The sequence below is a fragment of the Nanorana parkeri genome, unplaced genomic scaffold (genome assembly GCF_000935625.1).
Source record: "Nanorana parkeri isolate BGI_ZX_2015 unplaced genomic scaffold, ASM93562v1 scaffold608, whole genome shotgun sequence".
In the NCBI taxonomy this organism is placed as follows: domain Eukaryota; kingdom Metazoa; phylum Chordata; class Amphibia; order Anura; family Dicroglossidae; genus Nanorana; species Nanorana parkeri.
The window spans coordinates 115,131-135,007 of NW_017306876.1; the positions used below are offsets into that span (position 1 = coordinate 115,131).

The 19,877-nt window shown below is 37.9% G+C and overlaps 1 protein-coding gene across 1 annotated transcript in view; it reads left to right on the forward strand.

Moving 5' to 3' along the window:
* Nucleotides 1-19,877, forward strand: part of SCN2B (sodium voltage-gated channel beta subunit 2) — a 25,792-nt gene that overhangs the window by 3,239 nt on the left and 2,676 nt on the right. The window contains exons 2-4 of the mRNA XM_018562867.1: nt 3,923-4,086; nt 14,813-15,023; nt 15,204-15,400. Of these exons, the coding sequence (XP_018418369.1) occupies nt 3,923-4,086; nt 14,813-15,023; nt 15,204-15,400 (572 nt within the window). The remainder of the gene's footprint in view (nt 1-3,922; nt 4,087-14,812; nt 15,024-15,203; nt 15,401-19,877) is intronic.

Consider the following 19,877-nt stretch of genomic DNA (forward strand, 5'->3'; position numbering starts at 1 on the left):
TATATATATATCTATATATCAATCAGGGAACAAGTATCTGTTTTAAAAGTCACAATTGCTTAAAATCTGACAGTGTTTTTTTCTAACCTTGACTATATGTTGAATTTGACATCAGCAACACCTTGCTAAAATGTCAAAGGAAAACTAGAATCAGGGCCCATTCACATTGTGCGCTGACTGGCGTTTGCTGCAGCGCATCAACGCCAGCTACTGCAAGGGCCACAATGAAAACAATTGTTTTCTATGTGCCCCATTCATACCACAAAACTGGGATGATGTGAGGTGATCTATGCAGACATATTGCATTTTTCTGCAGCCACTGCAAGGGCACATAGAAAACAGTTATTTTATGTATGTCCTTTTTTCACCACAATGCTGCATTGGTGCGGAATAATGCAGACATGCTGCATTTTTTTGAAGCGCACTGATTGGCACCAGAGGTCACTGTACCGCAGCATGCCGCACTACTGTGTGGAGACCTGAACGGAGTGTACATTTCTGATGAAAAAATGTAAACAGTGCTATGTGCTGAAACAGCATATCGCACTTCACCGCCCCAGCAAAACTGACAGCAGTGTGAACGGGCCCTTAGATTCAGTAAATGACACACAAACAAAATTCTGGCCTGCAACAATATTGTCCTAGGAATATTACGAGAAAACAGGCATAAAAATGACTAGGCCTTTTGCTTTGATGTGAAAAACGACAAAAAAAGGTATTTGTATCCATTTTCATGAACATCAGCATAACTACAGAAGGTCTAATTATATTGACATGAAAGAATACTATATCATAGCAAAGGCCTGACCCAGATTCACTGGAAATATCTGCAATATTACTTTACTCTCTGTTGCTAAACAGAGTGCTGGCGGAGAGAATGAAAGGTGAATATAAACAGCTGGGGAGGGGACAAGTAAAACCTATATCCAGCTAGATTTTTTTGTTTTAGCTGAGTTAGCTGAGTTCAAATTCTGCACTTTATATCATATTTCTGTGGCCTCATTGGGGAGATGTATCCTCAATTCCTGTCCTGTGTAACCTATATAAGATATGGAAGGAGCAGGGCCGTAGATAATTTTTTTCCCTGGGGGGGGGGGGTCAGCTTCCTCAAATTATAAGACTTTATCTAGCAGACACACCAAGGTTTGAAAAAAAAGCGACATCCGTGGCCACTTCAGCACCCCCCCTCCCCACACACACATTATATGGGGCTTCTCGGTCAGGAGTGCGGTGGGACTATTTGCCTGTGTTCAGTGGGTCCCCGTGTACCTTCCACTTTTCTAGGTGAGAGGCTCCTCAGCCTTCCCCTAGCACAGCACTGTCAGTTCTTGCGCCAAGCAGCCATTCAAAATATGCCTCCCAGCGCCGAGTGTCAGCTTGAGGTGGGATGTGATAGGACAATGGCTGCGTGGGAGCTCCATCCATATGTGCATTGCTTACAACTCCCTCTCATGTCCTGTAGAGGTGGCTGGCCCGGTGTGATGTAACATACTGGCTCCCGACACCTCTGAAAAAAAAGCGGCACCTCCCGACACCTCTACAGGTTGTGCAAGGGAGCTGTACAAGCAATGCACATATGGATGGAGCTCCGTCACAGTACAGCAGCCCACACTGGGCCCCAGGCTAAGGATCTACTCCAGTTCTGATAAGGTAGGGAGACTGGGTGGATCTTAAAAAAATTACTTTTTTTTGGTGGGGGTCTCTGGTGGGCTGTGCAAAGTTTTAGGTGGGCTGTGCGGAGTCTTAGGTGGGCTGTGTGGAGTGTCTGGTGGCCTGGTGGGGTCTCTGCTGGGCTGTGCGAACTTGAATGTGGGCTGTGTGAAGTTTAAGTGTTTATGTTTCAAAATTCTATTGCCTTGTCCAGCCCGCAACAAAAAACACGCCTCACCATTATAAAAAGTGATGTTATTAGCTCCTGGGTTTGTCTTCCTAGTTCTCTAGGTACAAAGAAAAAAATCTACACAGAAAGAAGAAAAAAAACAATGTTCTATTTCCTGAGATCTTACAAAATCGTGTGAGATCTCGGGGAAATAGTACATACATTTGTATTGCTTGTGAGAACTCGCAGATTAACTTTGAGAAATCCCTGGAACACAATGGTGACGTAGCCTTCCCAGGAGGCACTGACTTTGTCACCGGTGCCTGGGAAGAGGCAGACAGGAAGATTATGAAAATCTGTTGGCATAAACAATGATATTTTGCAATATAAGTGTAATGTGTTTCCTGCTGAGCATGCAGAGCTGCACGCGAATGGGCTTTTAATGTTGAGGGGAAGTCCAATTTAAGTGCTCTAACACCACTAGAATAACAATAAACGGCATTGCAGTCCTATGCTGTCCATGGTCCTGAAATATCATGTGCTGCTCTAATCCAGGGGTAGACAACTGTGGCACTCCAGCTGTTGTAGAACTACAAGTCCCATGAGGCATTGCAAGACAGACAACCACAGGCACGACTACCAGAGACAGAGGCATGATGGGATTTGTAAATTTACCACAGCTTATATTCTGAGGTTGCTACCCCTGCTGTAGTCTATTATATATTTAACGAGCAATGATGAGTTAAAGTAGAATATCTAATGTAAACAAGTATAACAGTGGGATATGTGTTACCTACACAGGAGCACCAATGTGCATTAGCCCATAGCAACCTAACAGTAGTCCAGCTGTTAGCAACCTGGGACGCTCTGGCCTGTGTCTTACCCAGCTGCTGGCAACCAGTGATGTCAATGGTTGCCAGGAACTAGGCGGGACACCAGCCAGAGCATCCAGCACTATCCCCTTCCACCTGCACACTGAACTTCATTCTTATAAACAATGCCTTCACTTTATTAGAGTCATCCATGCATCTTCCATCTCCTGCCACCTGCACTTTGCTCCTAAAACAGTGCCTCAGCCTAGTGGTGTCCCCCTCAACTCCGTAAGTGCCCCCGCATGATCTGCCCACTGCCATCTGCACACTGCACTTTATTCTTATAAACAATGCCTCTACTTCAATAGAGACATCCCTGCATCACCTGCCACCTGCACTTTGCTGTCAAAACAGTTCCTTTGCTTAGTGTTCTCCTCAACTCCATAAGTGCCCCCCCATCTATCCCCTGCCACCTGCATACTGCACTCCGCTGTCAAAACATGTCGTCTGCTTTATCATTGTCCTCCTCAATCACATCAGAAAGTTAGAGAAAATCTTCCAACGTGAGGGGAATTCCCCAAAACAGGTGTCCCCTTTGGAAGATTTCTCTTTTTGCCTTGGTCACAATGGTGCCCAGGACAAATAGCGGGGTGAACCCCCTCAATGGGGGACACAGGAAGTAATACAAAATTGACAGAAGAGCCTAACCCTTTTCTACTCCATCCAAAGCAAAAAAAAGAAATTATGACTAGAGATGCACTTAAGTACCCCTCCTTAAGGTATATCTCTGTTATTTTCATTCCTAGACAAAAATGAGCTCTTAAGCCTTGCAGTGCAGGGGTGGCCTCACTGCAAGGGTTGGGAATATTTATGCCCAGACTTCTTCTTTAAAGGAAAACATCAAGCATGGAAAATAAGACCCTTCTCATAATGACCAGGGTAGGTGGCACAACTAAAAAGTAAATCTAGTTGACTGTGTCCCCTAAGAGGAATAATAACCTGATGGCATGTGCACAGAACTGAAATGCCAAACCCTTTAAAATGTAATTAATTCCAACTCATAATGTTCTGACTATTTATTTAGATAAATATCTTGGCAAATCACGATATTAATCATTTAACACATTCTTTGGATACACTTGAGTGCAAATGTATTTTCAGGCCTAGTAAGCAAAGGCATTTCTTTATTGTAGAAACTCCAGAGTCTGTAAAGGATTTATTGTTTTATGTGATACTGCTTGCATGTACAGATGCAAATGGATTTATGCCACTAATGATTGTATGTGTCCAGTTCCTGCTTCCAGTATGGAGATCACTGTGCCTGCAGTTGTCTATGCTCTCAACGGAACCGATATAAGACTACCTTGCAACTTCAACTCCTGTTATAAGATGGATACTAAGCAGTTTTCTATGAACTGGACATACCGGGGCTGTGAAAACTGTACAGAAGAGACGGTGAGAGATGTTGATCCCTGTATATTTCTTACACCATCTAGATGTCGTGGAGCTGTACCAATTCCATGTGTTGCCAGTGTACATCTGTGTTCCCAATGTTTAGTTCATGAAAACTTTCATGGCCTGGGTATCCTTTCAAACCAATTAACCCTGTTAATTCTGTCTTCACCATGTTGACATTTTGTCTTTCACTGGTCCTCACAACCTCATTGATGTCTTCTTTTTATTTTGATGTCTTATGTTTATTATTTTAACCCAAGTAAAGAAATCTGCAGCCACAGATATGTGTTGTTTCATCTTGTCCTCCTGTGACCATTGTTGTGTCATTAAAATGTGTTACTAACAACATTCAGGTCTAAACTTGTATCACAGAAACAACTTACATGCTCAGTCTTTGTGTCTTTTGTGCTGATTTGTATATCTAAGCCACACTGGTCCAAACAATATGCCTGCAACTATGCTACTTGGGTAACAGAATTAAAAACAATCATAGAAAAATGATCTCTAAAATGATTTACTTTCCCCACTAAGCTGTAAGGCACCAAAACAGTCAGCTTTTAATAAGTCATATAAAAAAAGTTGAATATCAACAAGTATGTAGATCAGGGGTTGCAAACCTCCGACCCTCCAGCTGTGGTGGAACTACAAATTCCATGAGGCATTGCAAGATCCTCACAGCCACAGACATGACTCCCGAAGAGAGATGCATCATGAGATTTGTAGTTTCACCACAGCTGGAGGGTCGGAGGTTTGCTACCCCTGATGTAGATCCTCATACAAGACATTTATTGGAACATTTTGTTGAACAAAATCTGACTGTTTAGTTTAAGACCATGCAAAACATATAGCCTAGACACCTAGATACTCATTCAAATGTATACCAAGCTCTGGGGTCATTGAACCCAGCCCGAACTTTCCATGTGTTCCTATGAATAATTCTGCAATTCTGGACCAAATGCTACAAGACAAGAAAAGAATGCGAAGGGAGACTTTCCCACCAAGGTTATGGCGTAGCTGCACCTGATAATCTACCCAAGGCTGGGATATTCAATTTTGAATGTAGGTTTTAAGCCTTAAGCATGGCAATAACATGTTTATACTTCTGCAGCATTAAAGAATTGATTTTATTTGTGCCGATATCATTAGGAAAAACGATGTTACCATACCTGCAGGTGTTATGACACAATAAGGCCATGGCTTGTGAAAATCCATCACTGAACACACTTCCACCAAAACTGCCAGTTTTTGCCAGATATTTTATTAACTGTCATGAGACATATGGAAAGCCTATGTATGGAAGAAAAGACAGGGCAAAGAAGGGAGGAAACGGCATTTGTAGTGTAATAATGCAAATGTAAAAAGGTCAACAAGAACACAGTTGCACTTCAAATCAGGAAAATATAAATGCAATATGGAGTATCCCCAGATTCTGTCTTCATACAGTACCAGCAAAATGAACAGCAACACATCTACATTCTGCAGGGAAACAAGTAAGAGTGTCGGGTATGAAAAAAATAAATGATAAACAAAAACTCCCAAATTTACTTTGGTGGTATATGATGATTGACAGTTCTAACAGAAATGTTATAAATGTTTAGAACCCATATAAATCAAGAACTTGATGCATTTTGCATTTACCCAGAAAATGCAACACATTTAAGAAAAGGATGATTGGATTTGCAGTACACTAAGAGCTGTAGACACTGGAACTAAGCTATGAATTGGGAATATTGTGCACAATCTATTACAAAATTAAGTAAGACATAATATTGAGTATTACTAAGAAAGGCCTATAGCCAAACAATTCCTCATCCTGACCATTCTGCCCTATTGTTACATCAATGGTTTACCCCCGCCCTTATAATACTTGTATTTCAGCATTGGGCTGCCACAGTGACTAGTCCTATGTTTAAATGTCTAGGTGGTTGGCCCTGGGATCTCAGCTAAAAGTACTTAGGAATGTTGGCCAAATGCCTAGATAATGCTCATGTATGGGAACCTGTGGCATTTTCTACAAGTATTACGGCCTTTTTTTAACCATTTATTTTAACAAAAAGATAACGTGGTCAGGATGGAGTGTTTAGCTGGGCTGTAAATGTCTCTTTTAATGTGGGTTAAAGGTTGCGGACCTCTGCTTTTCATTATTCTCCACAGACAATTCAGTATGAGGAGCATAGTTTAGATACAGACTACCTTAACTATGAAAATTGCAAACAAAGGTCTTTGGTAATTTTGAAAGGGATATATACATCAGAGAGCCTTCAAATGGTCTCATGCTATTGGAAATGTAAACCATAGCAAGTGGTCAGGCAGAGAGGTATTCATGTAGATTAATATAATACAGTTTGAAAACACAATTGTTTAACTATTACTTTATATGAAGTTACTTTTTAATGTTTCTTTTTTAACTTTGCTTGAAATATAAGTCCCAGAATGTTCTGCTGGCAAAGGCATATTTTATTTTTTTATCTAAAAATAAATGAGTATAAAATTGACCCAAAGGGGTAATCTACAAAATCAACAGTTCTAAACCTCAAAGGGTCCTAAAAGAACTATAAACTGTAAAAAACTTAGAAATAGTATTAATAGTTATCATTATTGTATATTTTGACTTGTTTGTGCTTCAGATTGTTGTATAGGGAACTGCTGTTTAGTTTAGAAGATACTGAGATCCAAGAGTTGACTCGGTAGGGTTGGTCTACTAAAGGCTGAATATTGAAATTTATTGAATTTGATGAAAATTCACATTGTAAAGAATACCCAATAATGAGCAAGGAAAATAAAAAAAAAACAGTATCTTTGCTTGCACATGATTGGATGATTGAAGTCAGCATAGCTTTACTTCATTTACTATGCTAATGGAAAAATTACCCTGCAAAGTGCAAATTCCTTTTGCAAAGTAAACAGCGTATTTGCCTTTAGTAAATGAGCCCTCAATATCCCTCCTTTTTTAACATTTTGAGGGATTTTAATTGATTTTGCAATTTTTCTGTGCAGTTACTTTGGGTGAGGAAGTCTAAATCTACATTAAAATGCACTAGTTTTCACATGGGTTGTAGTATCTTTCAGGATGGTTATTGTAATATTCTGTTAAGGTTTTCTTCTAAAGTTTGATAATTTTATGTTATACCAAAGAAGGTGCTGGCAACCTCTATGGTAGGGCTATAGCTGCATAAACAGGTGTGCACATGTATAAAACCAAGACTTTCATTTTTTTATGCTACAGCAGGTTTTATATAGGTATTTATATTTATATGGTCCTGCCTAACTGCATATAAATTGTACAGATTGTTTATGTAGGTCTTTACAGTAACACAGGTTTTGGTATATCTGAAGGAAATTGTACAGAGATTGTATAATCAGTTTGTTTCCAGTGTTGTGGCAGTTTCAATATTTACAGCGTTCATTGGCAAACGTTCTCTGCAGTTGTCTACTAAATTCCCAATATACTTATTGACCAAAATGGCACATAGCAAACACCCTCTGGAGCCATAACTTACCTTTAGAGTTCCTACCCACCACATTGGTTCATGCAGCAACCATCACAAAGATACTATGCAAATACCATCTTTACTGAAAGACTACATTTACATACTGCTAGGTAACTCTGCCATATATCAGGCCTCAGACCTGATGACTACCCACATAAGGCACAACTAAAGGCAACTGTGTTGCTATTCATTTGAATGGCACCTCAATCTACCTCCCATGCATTGCATTGTGGTGAAAAAAGTAATGAGGATCCTGTGTGTTTAGTGCAATGCTATTCTGATCACCAATGTTAATGTCAGTAAAAGTGAGGGTTTGGAGTTGCCACCAGAACATGTATAGAGAGGAAATCTTTCAATTGGGACACTTGGTTCAGTGACAACTGTCTAAGAGGTGATTTCCCTCACATTGGAAATATATCCTCTCAGTCCCTGTTGAGTCTACAGGAAGGTAAATGAAAGGAAATCTCCTTAATATACCACAGATGACAAAAAAAAAAAAATACATTGGTTTTAACCCTCCCCTACCCTGTCCAAAATTAAAACGTTTAGGCTTCATATTTACTTTAGTCACAAATTACTACATTGAGGGAGGTCAGGGGGAGCATGCAATTGCAATACCTGGAAATACTGCATTTAAAAAAAAGAAGTATATTGATTTAAAGGAAGGAAGACAAGAAAATACAAACAGTCTAGTAGCAAGTATTACAAGCAATACATTATGGAGGTGGGTCACAAAGGACAGACAATCTATGTCTGCAGGGTGTTCAAGATACAATATTTGAGCAAGGATGTGATTCTGGTTGTCAAAAGGAACAACAGAAAAAGAATGTGGGATAAATGTTATAGGTAATGCGGTGAGGGGTAGACCAGTGTGGTAGACAGATTATGATATATGTATCTAAAAACTTAGGGGTTGGGCGGGTGAGGGCCTGGGGAGTGGGGCAGAGGACTCTCTCTCTAGGTAGACAGTTTTGACTAATGCCAGGGGGTCTATGGTGGCCAACCAAAGGAGTGTTTATAGGTATAGAAGGAAAAGATCCAAGTCCAATGGGTTTGTGTAGTTGATGAATGGCTGCCATGCTGCCAGAAATGACTCATGTCTTTTGAGGAGTAGAGCTGTAAGCTATTCATTTATGATGATATCTTTTAATTAGTTTACAGCCTGAGAGATTGGTTGACTTCTATGCTCTAGCAATGGTTTGTATGGTTAAAAGACTTGGATTTCAACAGGACTGCAGTGCAGATAGGGGCAGCTGGCAAGAGCACATGGAACCAGAGAAAGATGAAAGGGGGGAGGGGGGGCTTGCTTTAAAATGTAGCCACCTAAGTTAAATAAAAAATAATGCTGCCTAGAAATGTAGTTTTTTTAATACTTACCTGACCTACTGGCCACACCACCAATTTTCGCTGTTTTTAAGGGATACTGCTGCCGAAGTATCTGCTGCATCCAACACAACTAGAAGTGTCAGCTGCCTAGTGCCCTTCTGCTTTCTATCATTTCATCCACCAACCCCTACTTCACTCCAGTACACAGTAATGATGTAAAGGCCAAAGGATAAGAACCACAGCATACAGCAAGGGACAAGGTATGTGATGCAATTGGAAGTGTGTCCTATGCAGAAGATTCTTCGGTGGCAGCAGCATTGAAGAGAGTGAAGAACATCAGTGCAGACAGCGGGACAAGTAAGTATTAAAGCCTACTTATCCAGGCAGCATTTAAAAAAAATCTAATTTAGGTTGTGACAGAGTTGCTGCTTTTATCTTTTTCTGTTGAGTGTGAAGCATTTACCTGTCTTAAATTTCTGTTGGATGTTCTTTCTACACCTTCACTGTGCAGTAATATTTCCTAAAATCCCGCGCTAGAGCTCAGAGGTAGTTCAGTGTGTTAGAGCGACAGCAGATATCATGCTAAGTCCTGCATCTGGAGAAGAGTTGTCTGTTTCTGGAGAAAAATAATAATTATAATAATAATATATAATTATTACTTTTCTCTCAGTTCAATTAATCTCAGATCAATTGCCTTCTAAACCACCCTTATGTGAAGACATTGCATTTCTATTTATATCCTCCTATTGAAATCATTATCAAGACTGCTTGAAAATAGAAAACATGAAGATGATAAAATGTCACTTAGATTTATTGTCAGCATCTGGAGAAGAGTTGTCTGTTTCTGGAGAAAAGTAATAATTATAATAATAATATATAATTATTACTTTTCTCTCAGTTCAATTAATCTCAGATCAATTGCCTTCTAAACCACCCTTATGTGAAGACATTGCATTTCTATTTATATCCTCCTATTGAAATCATTATCAAGACTGCTTGAAAATAGAAAACATGAAGATGATAAAATGTCACTTAGATTTATTGTCCTTCATGATCTAAGGCTGGATTCAAACTTTCCTTTGTGAAAATGCATGTGCATGTTGTTTTGTGTATTTCAATGCACATCATGGCAAACGTTTCTGTGCTTTCCTCAAAATGTGTTTTACTGCATTTTGCTGCATATGTTTTGCATGTGCTTGCCTGCAAACAAAATCACTGTCTGCTGGTCATAAGGTTTAGCTCGTCATGCTACATATGTATTTTATTGTGTTACCATTCACTTCTATTTTATGGGACCCAAAATGTTGAAGTAGTAAATTTCATGCAAGCTGTGTTTTCATAATGCACTGCACTGCAGCATAGAGATGTGAATGGATCTGAATAATTTTTATGATAATTTTATGTTTCCTGCAGTTTTCTAACTGCAATATACTTGTGGGAACTACTAACATATAATCTCAGTCTAAATATATCATATCCTTAACTAAAAGATAAAATATAATTAGAATATTTTATACTCCTTTAACAGCTACAGCACCAATACTTTAGAATCATTAGGTGTTTCAGAGCAGAGCTACTTTGTAACAATTTTGGAGTAATGATTTATGGAGTAGCTCTGCATGCAGTAAAAACCTATTAGGAGCCACCTGGACCTAAACTTATTTTAGGATTTAGAGCAAGGATTACCAACTTTTTTTACAATATAAGATTGACGATGGATTTCCCTCAACAAGCTGCTGATATCATCATCATTGTAATCATCATCACAAATCCTAGTAGGTACCCAGTACGGCTTCAAAAGATGTCAATAGCTTAGTTTTACTTTACCAATGTATAGCTAGAAACAGAGCAAATGAACGAAAACCAATAAAATTATATATATATATGTCTCAAATACAAAAGTTGGCTACAACTAGTGAGATTTTTGCTGCTGTTTTTGTGCTATCAGAACATGGAATTGAGGTCCAGTTACTGAAAATGTTATCCCCATGTGTCATCTGACACATCTGGTCAATTTCTCTGCTTTTTATTCAGGTTCAAAAATGCAGAGAATCATGTTTAGATAGTTAGAGATCCAAAACCACATTATTTGGTTCCCATACCCCCAAGGGTCATTGCTACCCTCAGTTAAGAATGTCTTCTCTAGAGAAAGCCTGGAATTGCAGCTCAACAGTTTGGACCACTCTAATTACATATGTTAAGCCCAGTCAACTCTAATGTAAGGTTTTTCCCATATATGATTCAGAAATATGACCATGAAAGAACCCAGCTGTTGCCGATGCAGTATTTACAAGCGTGGTCATTTCCTGTGTAGGTTGTAAAAACATAAATTACATGATGAAGGCTCCTATTTGATTATAATGTCTATAGCTACAATCATTGACTTACACTGTGTCACACAGATCCATATTTCTTCAGTGCAGTTTACATGAGAATTTTTTTTTTCTCTCAGTAAAAACACTTATTGTGGTGTTTGAAAATGTAAAGGTGGTTCAGAAGTCAAGTTTTCCTAAAACAAAATTAATGATGTTTTAAAGAATAGGACTCAAAGAAAAAGGAGTGGGCAGAAAGTAATGAAAGAATAACAATATGTCAGTAAGTAGAACCCACCATGTTACTGGAGTGTGCTACAAAGACCTGCAGAGAGTGGATGAAAGTGTGGGAAGGAACATAAGGAACCTAGCATGATGTCTAGCACCGAAAAGAAGAATTAGCTATTGAATTAGTCAGCATGGCATATTCATCTGTAACACCATACATTTCTTTCCCGATATTCAGATTTATAGAGCACAAGAACATGGAGCAGGTGGGTGAGATGGCCTTCTTAGTCAATTAGCAGAGCAGGTGCAGGAGTGTAGGATGTGGGTGTGAATGACGCTAGAGCAGGAAATTAAATGGAAAACACAGGGAAACTACAGGGGAAAAAATAACAGCATAATGAACAGAATCTGACAATGTGTGTTCTCTTGTAAACCGGTGTGCTGCGCTTGGTTTTGTGACAAGTGCTATATTTAATCTTTAAATTATGTGATGTTTGTAATAACACAGACTAAAAACAGTGCAAGTGATCGAATCCTACTTGCAGCTGTATGTAATCCAAAAGTGCATATGTGCAAGAATGTTGATAAATATACGTGTCATATAAATAGGGTAAAAGTACGAATGTAAAAATGTGAACCAAATAAATTAATAAATGATGCATATATGTGCCATATAGTGAAAATACAATTGTGGATACTCAATGGTTAAATATAAAAATAGATCAATCTAACAATCAACAACATTTAAATAGAAAAAACAATATTTTAGAAAAAACTAATATATGACCAATCTAGCAAATTTCGAAATAAAACCACATCTACTGGTATAAAGTGAATAAATACAGGTGGAAAAGATATAAAAAATAAAAAGTATAAAAGTGTATGCACGAGGGTGGTAACACCAATAGTCTATTTTCTACCAAATGGTATTAAGAATCCAATGTCTTTTGTTTATAATTCTATTGATACGTCCGCAAAATAGAAAAAGGAAACCTTCTCTGTTAGTTTCTCTGTCCTCTCCTGCCGTCAGGCTACACTTCCTCTCATCGGCGATAATTAGACAACCTCCAAGGCTCGAGAGCACTCCGGAGGAATCAGCCAGAAAACCGAGGAGGGGACCGACCAAAGGAGAGAAGACAGGATTTAAGTGCAGATGCAAAATGCTTTATTTGCCAAGTAGTTAAAAATGATTGCACTTACAGACTTCCATAGGTACACCAACATAAGCAACTTATATATAGCCTCTCTCCAGGGTGTCAGCGGGGAAACAGCACGCTCCTTTTACGCGTTTCGTCGTGAAGACTTTATCAAAAAACGCGTAAAAGGAGCGTGCTGTTTGCCCCCTGTCTTCTCTCCTTTGGTTGGTCCCCCCCTCGGTTTTCTGGCTGATTCCTCCGGAGTGCTCTCGAGCCTTGGATGTTGTCTAATTATCGCCGATGAGAGGAAGTGTAGCCTGACGGCAGGAGAGGACAGAGAAACTAACAGAGAAGGTTTCCTTTTTCTATTTTGCGGACGTATCAATAGAATTATAAACAAAAGACATTGGATTCTTAATACCATTTGGTAGAAAATAGACTATTGGTGTTACCACCCTCGTGCATACACTTTTATACTTTTTATTTTTTATATCTTTTCCACCTGTATTTATTCACTTTATACCAGTAGATGTGGTTTTATTTCGAAATTTGCTAGATTGGTCATATATTAGTTTTTTCTAAAATATTGTTTTTTCTATTTAAATGTTGTTGATTGTTAGATTGATCTATTTTTATATTTAACCATTGAGTATCCACAATTGTATTTTCACTATATGGCACATATATGCATCATTTATTAATTTATTTGGTTCACATTTTTACATTCGTACTTTTACCCTATTTATATGACACGTATATTTATCAACATTCTTGCACATATGCACTTTTGGATTACATACAGCTGCAAGTAGGATTCGATCACTTGCACTGTTTTTAGTCTGTGTTATTACAAACATCACATAATTTAAAGATTAAATATAGCACTTATCACAAAACCAAGCGCAGCACACCGGTTTACACTTGATCACCTTGATAGATATTGCTGCAGCTGGATTTTCTGATTATATATATATCTTTTATTTTCTTTGGATTTTGTTTTTTTGATTTCTGTCATATCCTAGCGCAACTACCTTGGTCACCAATGTGTGTTCTCTGTCAGGGTCACAATGAGAAAAGTTAATAAATATGAGAATAACTGTGAGGTTCGCAAAATTTGTTTACATCCTTGAATAGATCTGTACACTCATGTTAGAGGCCAGTAAAATTGTGTAATTGTACCCATTCCAGGTAAGCATTTTGCCTTTGAATGGTGTAGTTGCTCAAAGTAAAATATATCAATATATTCAAAGCATCCCATAAACTGCAGATCTATACACAAGGCACCTAGAGGCTTCACTGTTTGTCATTCAGGCTGTCCATTACAAAGATGGATCATTAGTAAGAGTAGGGAGGTAGGCAAGACAGTAATTTACCCATTATTTAATCTCTCTGGATTTTAGGGTTTCTGGGCAGCTCTACAAGATATTTTAGCAAGCAATATGCCAGCTCTAAGTGTCTGCTATGCATGCCTACCTGCAGTTTAGAACAGAAAAGAGTGGTAGTTACCTACATTATATTTTTAGATCAAATGAATACTAAGTATTTAAGATCTTTAGGACTGCCTTTGTAACAGCTGAGAAATGTAAGTACTACAGGCTGTATTCAGCAAGAATTTGCAAACCCTCAATATAGTCTTAAAGTACACCTGTGCCCAGACTATGAACATTAAAATATTTGCAGATTCTAAACAAGCAATAAAAGCACGTTAAAGAAACACTGTTATCAAAGTGTTTTTGTAAAGGCACATCTGATCCCACAGTTCAATAACTCACTAATCAGTTAGTTACTGACATGTTTAAGCTGACAGGAGAAATGTTCTCTAAGCTGGTATTCAAATTCTATATTTGAGTCCTTACTACATACTAGTACTTGTAAATTCAGAATCTAGAAATTTTTCATTTTTGTTATTGTGATTCATAGCCATCAATACCATGAGCCATAAAATGATGATTCCTGTACAGAACATGCCTCAGTGGTGTATCAAGAAGCATGTGTGCAAAAAAAGAATGTGTGCCATCAGAATACTCTAGATCCTCAGGAGGACACAATTTAACCCCTAGACATTTAACATAACCAAGAATTGACAATGTCTCAGTAAAATGTACCGCTATCCTTTCTACTACAAACCCAACTCTGTCAAATATCTGTGCCCTTGTACTTCACTGATTTTTACAACTTTACTTCCTTTCTTTTTCTTTTGATAACCTCTTTCCACTAACAATTTCTTCAATAGTTCATTCAGTATGAAAAGAAGATTATCAACCAGCGCCTTGAGCGGTTTCAGAACCGAGTGGAATTTACAGGAAACCCCAGCAAAAATGACTTAACTGTGACAATTCATAATGTACAATTGCAAGATGAAGGGGAATACCTTTGTTATGTGCTGAATCCTCCGGACCGACACAAAGGCACAGGAAAGATTCGTCTGGAGGTTCTTACAGAAGGTACGTTATCCTAATTGTTTATAGACTGCACATATTTTTAGGGATAGAACAGTCTGGTTTATAAAATTAGTGGCATGTCTCCTTATGCAGTCAAACAGCCTATTTTTTATGAGAGTGCTTGTCTTTCCCCTGTGTTTTTATGGCCAGGGTGTTTTACCTCTTCTATGTTCTCCTCTTCAGTTCCTCCAGAAAGAGATTCAACGGTTGCTGTTTTGGTTGGAGCTTCGGTTGGAGGTTTCTTGGCCCTTGTTATTCTTTTCCTGGTCATCCTAAAATGTGTTAGAAAAAAGAAAATGCAAAATCTTAACTCAGATGACCAAAAAACAGAGGAAGAAGTGAAGACTGATGGGGAGGGAAACCCGGAAGGAGAACTAAAAGTATGTGAACAGTGAGGAGCTTGGGGAAGGGAGGGGAAGGGAGAGTAAGGAAATAGGGATCTCATATAATGATTGAGATGAAGAAAACACAGCAGGATGCAAAAGCATAAGAACCCACATTTTTAATGAGGCATATTTTACAGTCCCTAAGACCAATAGGCCAATGTTAGCTCATGACCTTTTTCTGGTAGCTGCTTTTATGACTGAGAAAAAAAAGCAGCTGGCAAGCATTGATCACTTTATATACATTGCAATTTACAGTAAATAGTCAAAACAGGCAGAGAGCAGCATGGATTTTTGGTGCAGATCTATGCTAATTACTTATTCTCATCTTTAGTCAAATAAAGTGCATTTTTAAATATATTTTTTTCCATTCCTTACTGAAGTTGAGCAGTGGTAACCAGGGGAGGGAATATGAGTAGTACTTTTGGTCAAAATACCAAAAGTAACTGAGAGCAGTACTTTTGATGGTTAACAATAGCAGAAATTTTAGCAAAGTCCCCTTGACACACTGACTGTGCATTAAAATCTGAATTGCAATGTAGAAAGAGAAAAATTGAACAGAATACAAACAAAGAGCCATATTAACCATAACCCTAGTGATGTCAGAGTTTACTTTCATGTACATCAACCACAGAGTAGAGGTAAAAATATTCCCCAGTTGAAGTTAATATGCAGAGGTAAAGCCACCAAAATGATAGCATGGTTGATATACCAAACTAGAAGAAAGAAGGGTAGAATTGCTGTCTAAAGTTTGGTTGAATGTCTGCTATTTGGTGAAATGACCATTTTAAGTACCAGCTGGATGATGGCAATCTATTCAGGACTAAAGCATTTCAGGCCCAGAACTGTGAAGCTTTATAATTAAGTGCCATTTACTAGGGAGTCAAGAAACAGCCTGCAACAAAACCTTGGACGCATACTTATATATACCAGGAAACAAAATGCTATTGCATAAATATATTATGTTCTTTATCCGTAAAGGACTATAGAATATTCTTTCCACATTCTATAAATTGAAAAAAAAACCTCCCGTACTAATTGTATAGGAAACAAACATATCACTAAATTAACATTCGAAAATTTGAATAATATATAGCGTGTACACGGATTTAGTTTTAGAGCATGAATTTATCATGTTACTAAATTCTTACCTTTATTTTCCTTTTTTTGGCTAAATTATACTCCCGCTGCTAAATTCCATGCAAAAAATAATACAGATTTATATAGGCATGGGAGCTTACACAACGTTCACACATTTTTGTCAACTAGACAAAGATATTTCCGTTTCATTTCTCATGGTATATCTGTACTAGAGGACACCATAAAACACTTACAAATTAACATGAACAGAGGCAGGGTGGTATGTTTTGTCCTTGTACTTTAACTTGTGGCTACAGTTATTATCAGGAGCTGCTATGGATTTGAATATAGCAGTGGCTGATGTGCAGTGCAGTCTACAACTACAGTTTGACTGTGCCAACAAATCGGGGAAAATGCAGTATTTGTGTCCACTATCACACATACACAGTGGCGGTGAATTACTAACCTAAACACACGCACGCACCAGGTGCGTGTGCTTTTTACACAGCAAAGCGTATTTATCAACCAAAAAGTCTCTATAAACATGTTTCCACTAATGCCATATATGGAAAAATCATGCACATGATGCATATATAATGCTGCTTCAGAGTTTAGACAAAAATGGTTAGCTCATGCATTTACATTCCTGCATTCATCAACACAAGCAACACAATGTGAAGCATCATTATATATGCATCATGTGCATGATTTTTCCATATATGGCATTAGTGGAGATATGCTTTTAGTGACTTTTTGGTTGATAAATATGTTTTGCTGTGTAAAAATAGGTTAGTAAATCACCCCCAATGACTGGGGAAAGAATGAAGAGGGAAAGTAGTAAGCACTAATGCACAATAATCTTAGAGCCTCTCCCATAGCTCTCATCATTAGAGGGATATGAAAAAATAGGTATATTGTAAAAGTAATTTTTAATGTTAAATGTATTTTAAAAACAAGGCACAAAGCATGTTGTTTTTACTTTAAACTTATGGCTTACTAAATCCAGCTCTAAAGTTTCAGGACATAGTGCAAAGAAAGTAGAAGCAGTTGTTTCTTCAAAACATAATAATGCCTAGGAACCAACCTTAAAAGCTTCACACATTAGTTTTGATGACAAATACATTTGACTCTATTTAATCAACCCATCATTACTCTAATACATTTGTCTAAAATTGGGGTCAGTCTCTCTCTCTCTTGTCCTAGATGCAATGCTTGGCGGCCAGCTGCTGGAACATAGTTTGGTCATGAGGATCACTTCCATTCACTTCTTCCAACTTTCTACAGCCCAGATTACTTTTAGGCCCCAGTATATGTCCTCTTGGAATGTTGGTTTCTGAGCATAATAAGCCTTAGCAGCTCGTAAATGATAACTGTTGAAATTCTTGCAAGCTATAAGTGCCCACATATTTTGTGGCAAATATGATTTATACAGTATACCTCATCAATCAATGTGCCTTCTGCTACCTCTATCTAAATGATTTCACATTTATCAAAGTCCCCTTTTCACTATTCAACCTTTAAGTTATATTTTGGTTCTGGTGGTATATAATTTTGTAATGAATTCTAACAATTAGTGACTTTTTCTTGTTTGTTTTAAATGTGTTAAATAGAACTATTGCACACAAACAATGGTAAAATTTTGTAAAAGCAAATGTAAAAAACAAAATAGAAGGCCAAACAGAACACAATAAATTCATTAATGCACGAATGGTGAAGTTATATGTAACTCTACACTATACTAACACAAAACAAAAATCCTAAATAAAGCAAAAATAATTATTAAAGTTAAATTGCAGCCAAAACATTTTTCTTTAACTTTGAATACCGTGGGGAAGTCTTAGAGTGGAGAATGGATTCACTGAGGCAGAAGGGAACATCGGGCAATAAAAAACCTCAGAGGTTCTAAGCCTTTCCCATTCTACCAAATATGGTGAATTTGTTGCTGACCCAAATCTCTCATTTCTTGTTCTCTGACCCTGGTCACCAGGAATGTAAGTTAGTAGACACCTTCACAGCCATTTGGGCAGAAGCTGCTCTTTAATAACATCATAATATCTACAACCCCTTATAATTGTGCTTCAGGTTTACTGTAGCCTATACCAAGTATTATTTAAAGAGACCAATAGACCAAGTGCAGCTGGGTGTGGATTGCTCAGTACTGCCAAAGTTGCCAAATGCCACTTTATTTGCTCTACGAATGGCCCAGTGTGTTCAAATACTTCATTTTTGGTAGACTAATTAGTATATAGAAAGTGAGATAGTGTGTTTCTGGTCATTTACACAAATTTCACATCTTCTACTGGTTTTGTAACTTACTGCATGCAAAAACATGAAATGCTATAATCTATATTAAAGCAGAATTAATAACTGTGCATGCATGAATACATGTAAATCTGTGCAACCTTTTGCATTATCATACTTTATATTAACCACTATGTTTACACGCTTGAGGAACAGAAAGGTTTACTTTAAAACATAATAGCTCATGTACTATATTAATTGATGTCAACCAACTTTTTTAGTACAAACCCTATTTTATCTTCCCATCTAAACTTTGCATTTCATTCAGCTTGTTTGCAGCTAGCACTAAAAAACTAAAGACCAGGTCTGAGAACAAAAAGAAAGATATCTGCTCCACCTACCCGTTTGATTCAGTGTCTTCAAAGCCTTAAATAATGATTTTTGTAGTGTACTATACTCATGTAATCACTCAAGAAACAGATCATAAACTGCTGAAAGGAAGCAACACCTGCATTAGTTTAGCTAAGCAATTCCTGCACCCGTCCCCATCTCTCGTGACTTTATCAACACAACCATGGAAAGCAGAATACACATCATGTGCTCTCTACAATGGATTGCCTTCATCCAACAGTTTGTTCTCTCCGTTGATTACATGAGGGAAGTTTGGCATAGAAATCATCGTTTATGGCTTCTGGCAATAAAGAGGTCAAATCAAACAGGAATGTGGAGTAGATTTTTCAGACCTGGTCTACAGTTACAGTGAAGACTGCAGGTGCAGTGAGAGTTTACAGCTCACACCTACAGTAAAGATTGCAGACAGGCTGAATGTAAGCAATGCAATATTTAGGCTAGCTTAGTCTTGTAATAATAGCTCACAAAATGCAACATAAGACAGAAGTAAAAGGTAAAATTTGCAAAGTTGCTTGGTATCCCTGCATATATGAAAGAGTTAATGGGAGGAATTTATCAAAACTGGAGCAGATGGAATCTGGAGCAGTTGCCCATGGCAACCAATCACCTTCTCTCTTCAGTTTGTTCAGTTAAGATTTGAAAAAGAAAGAGAGAAGCTGATTGGTTGCTGTGCACAGCTGCTCCAGATTTTGCCTGCTCCACTTTTGATCAATCCCCTTCAATATGTTTTTCAAGTACTGCA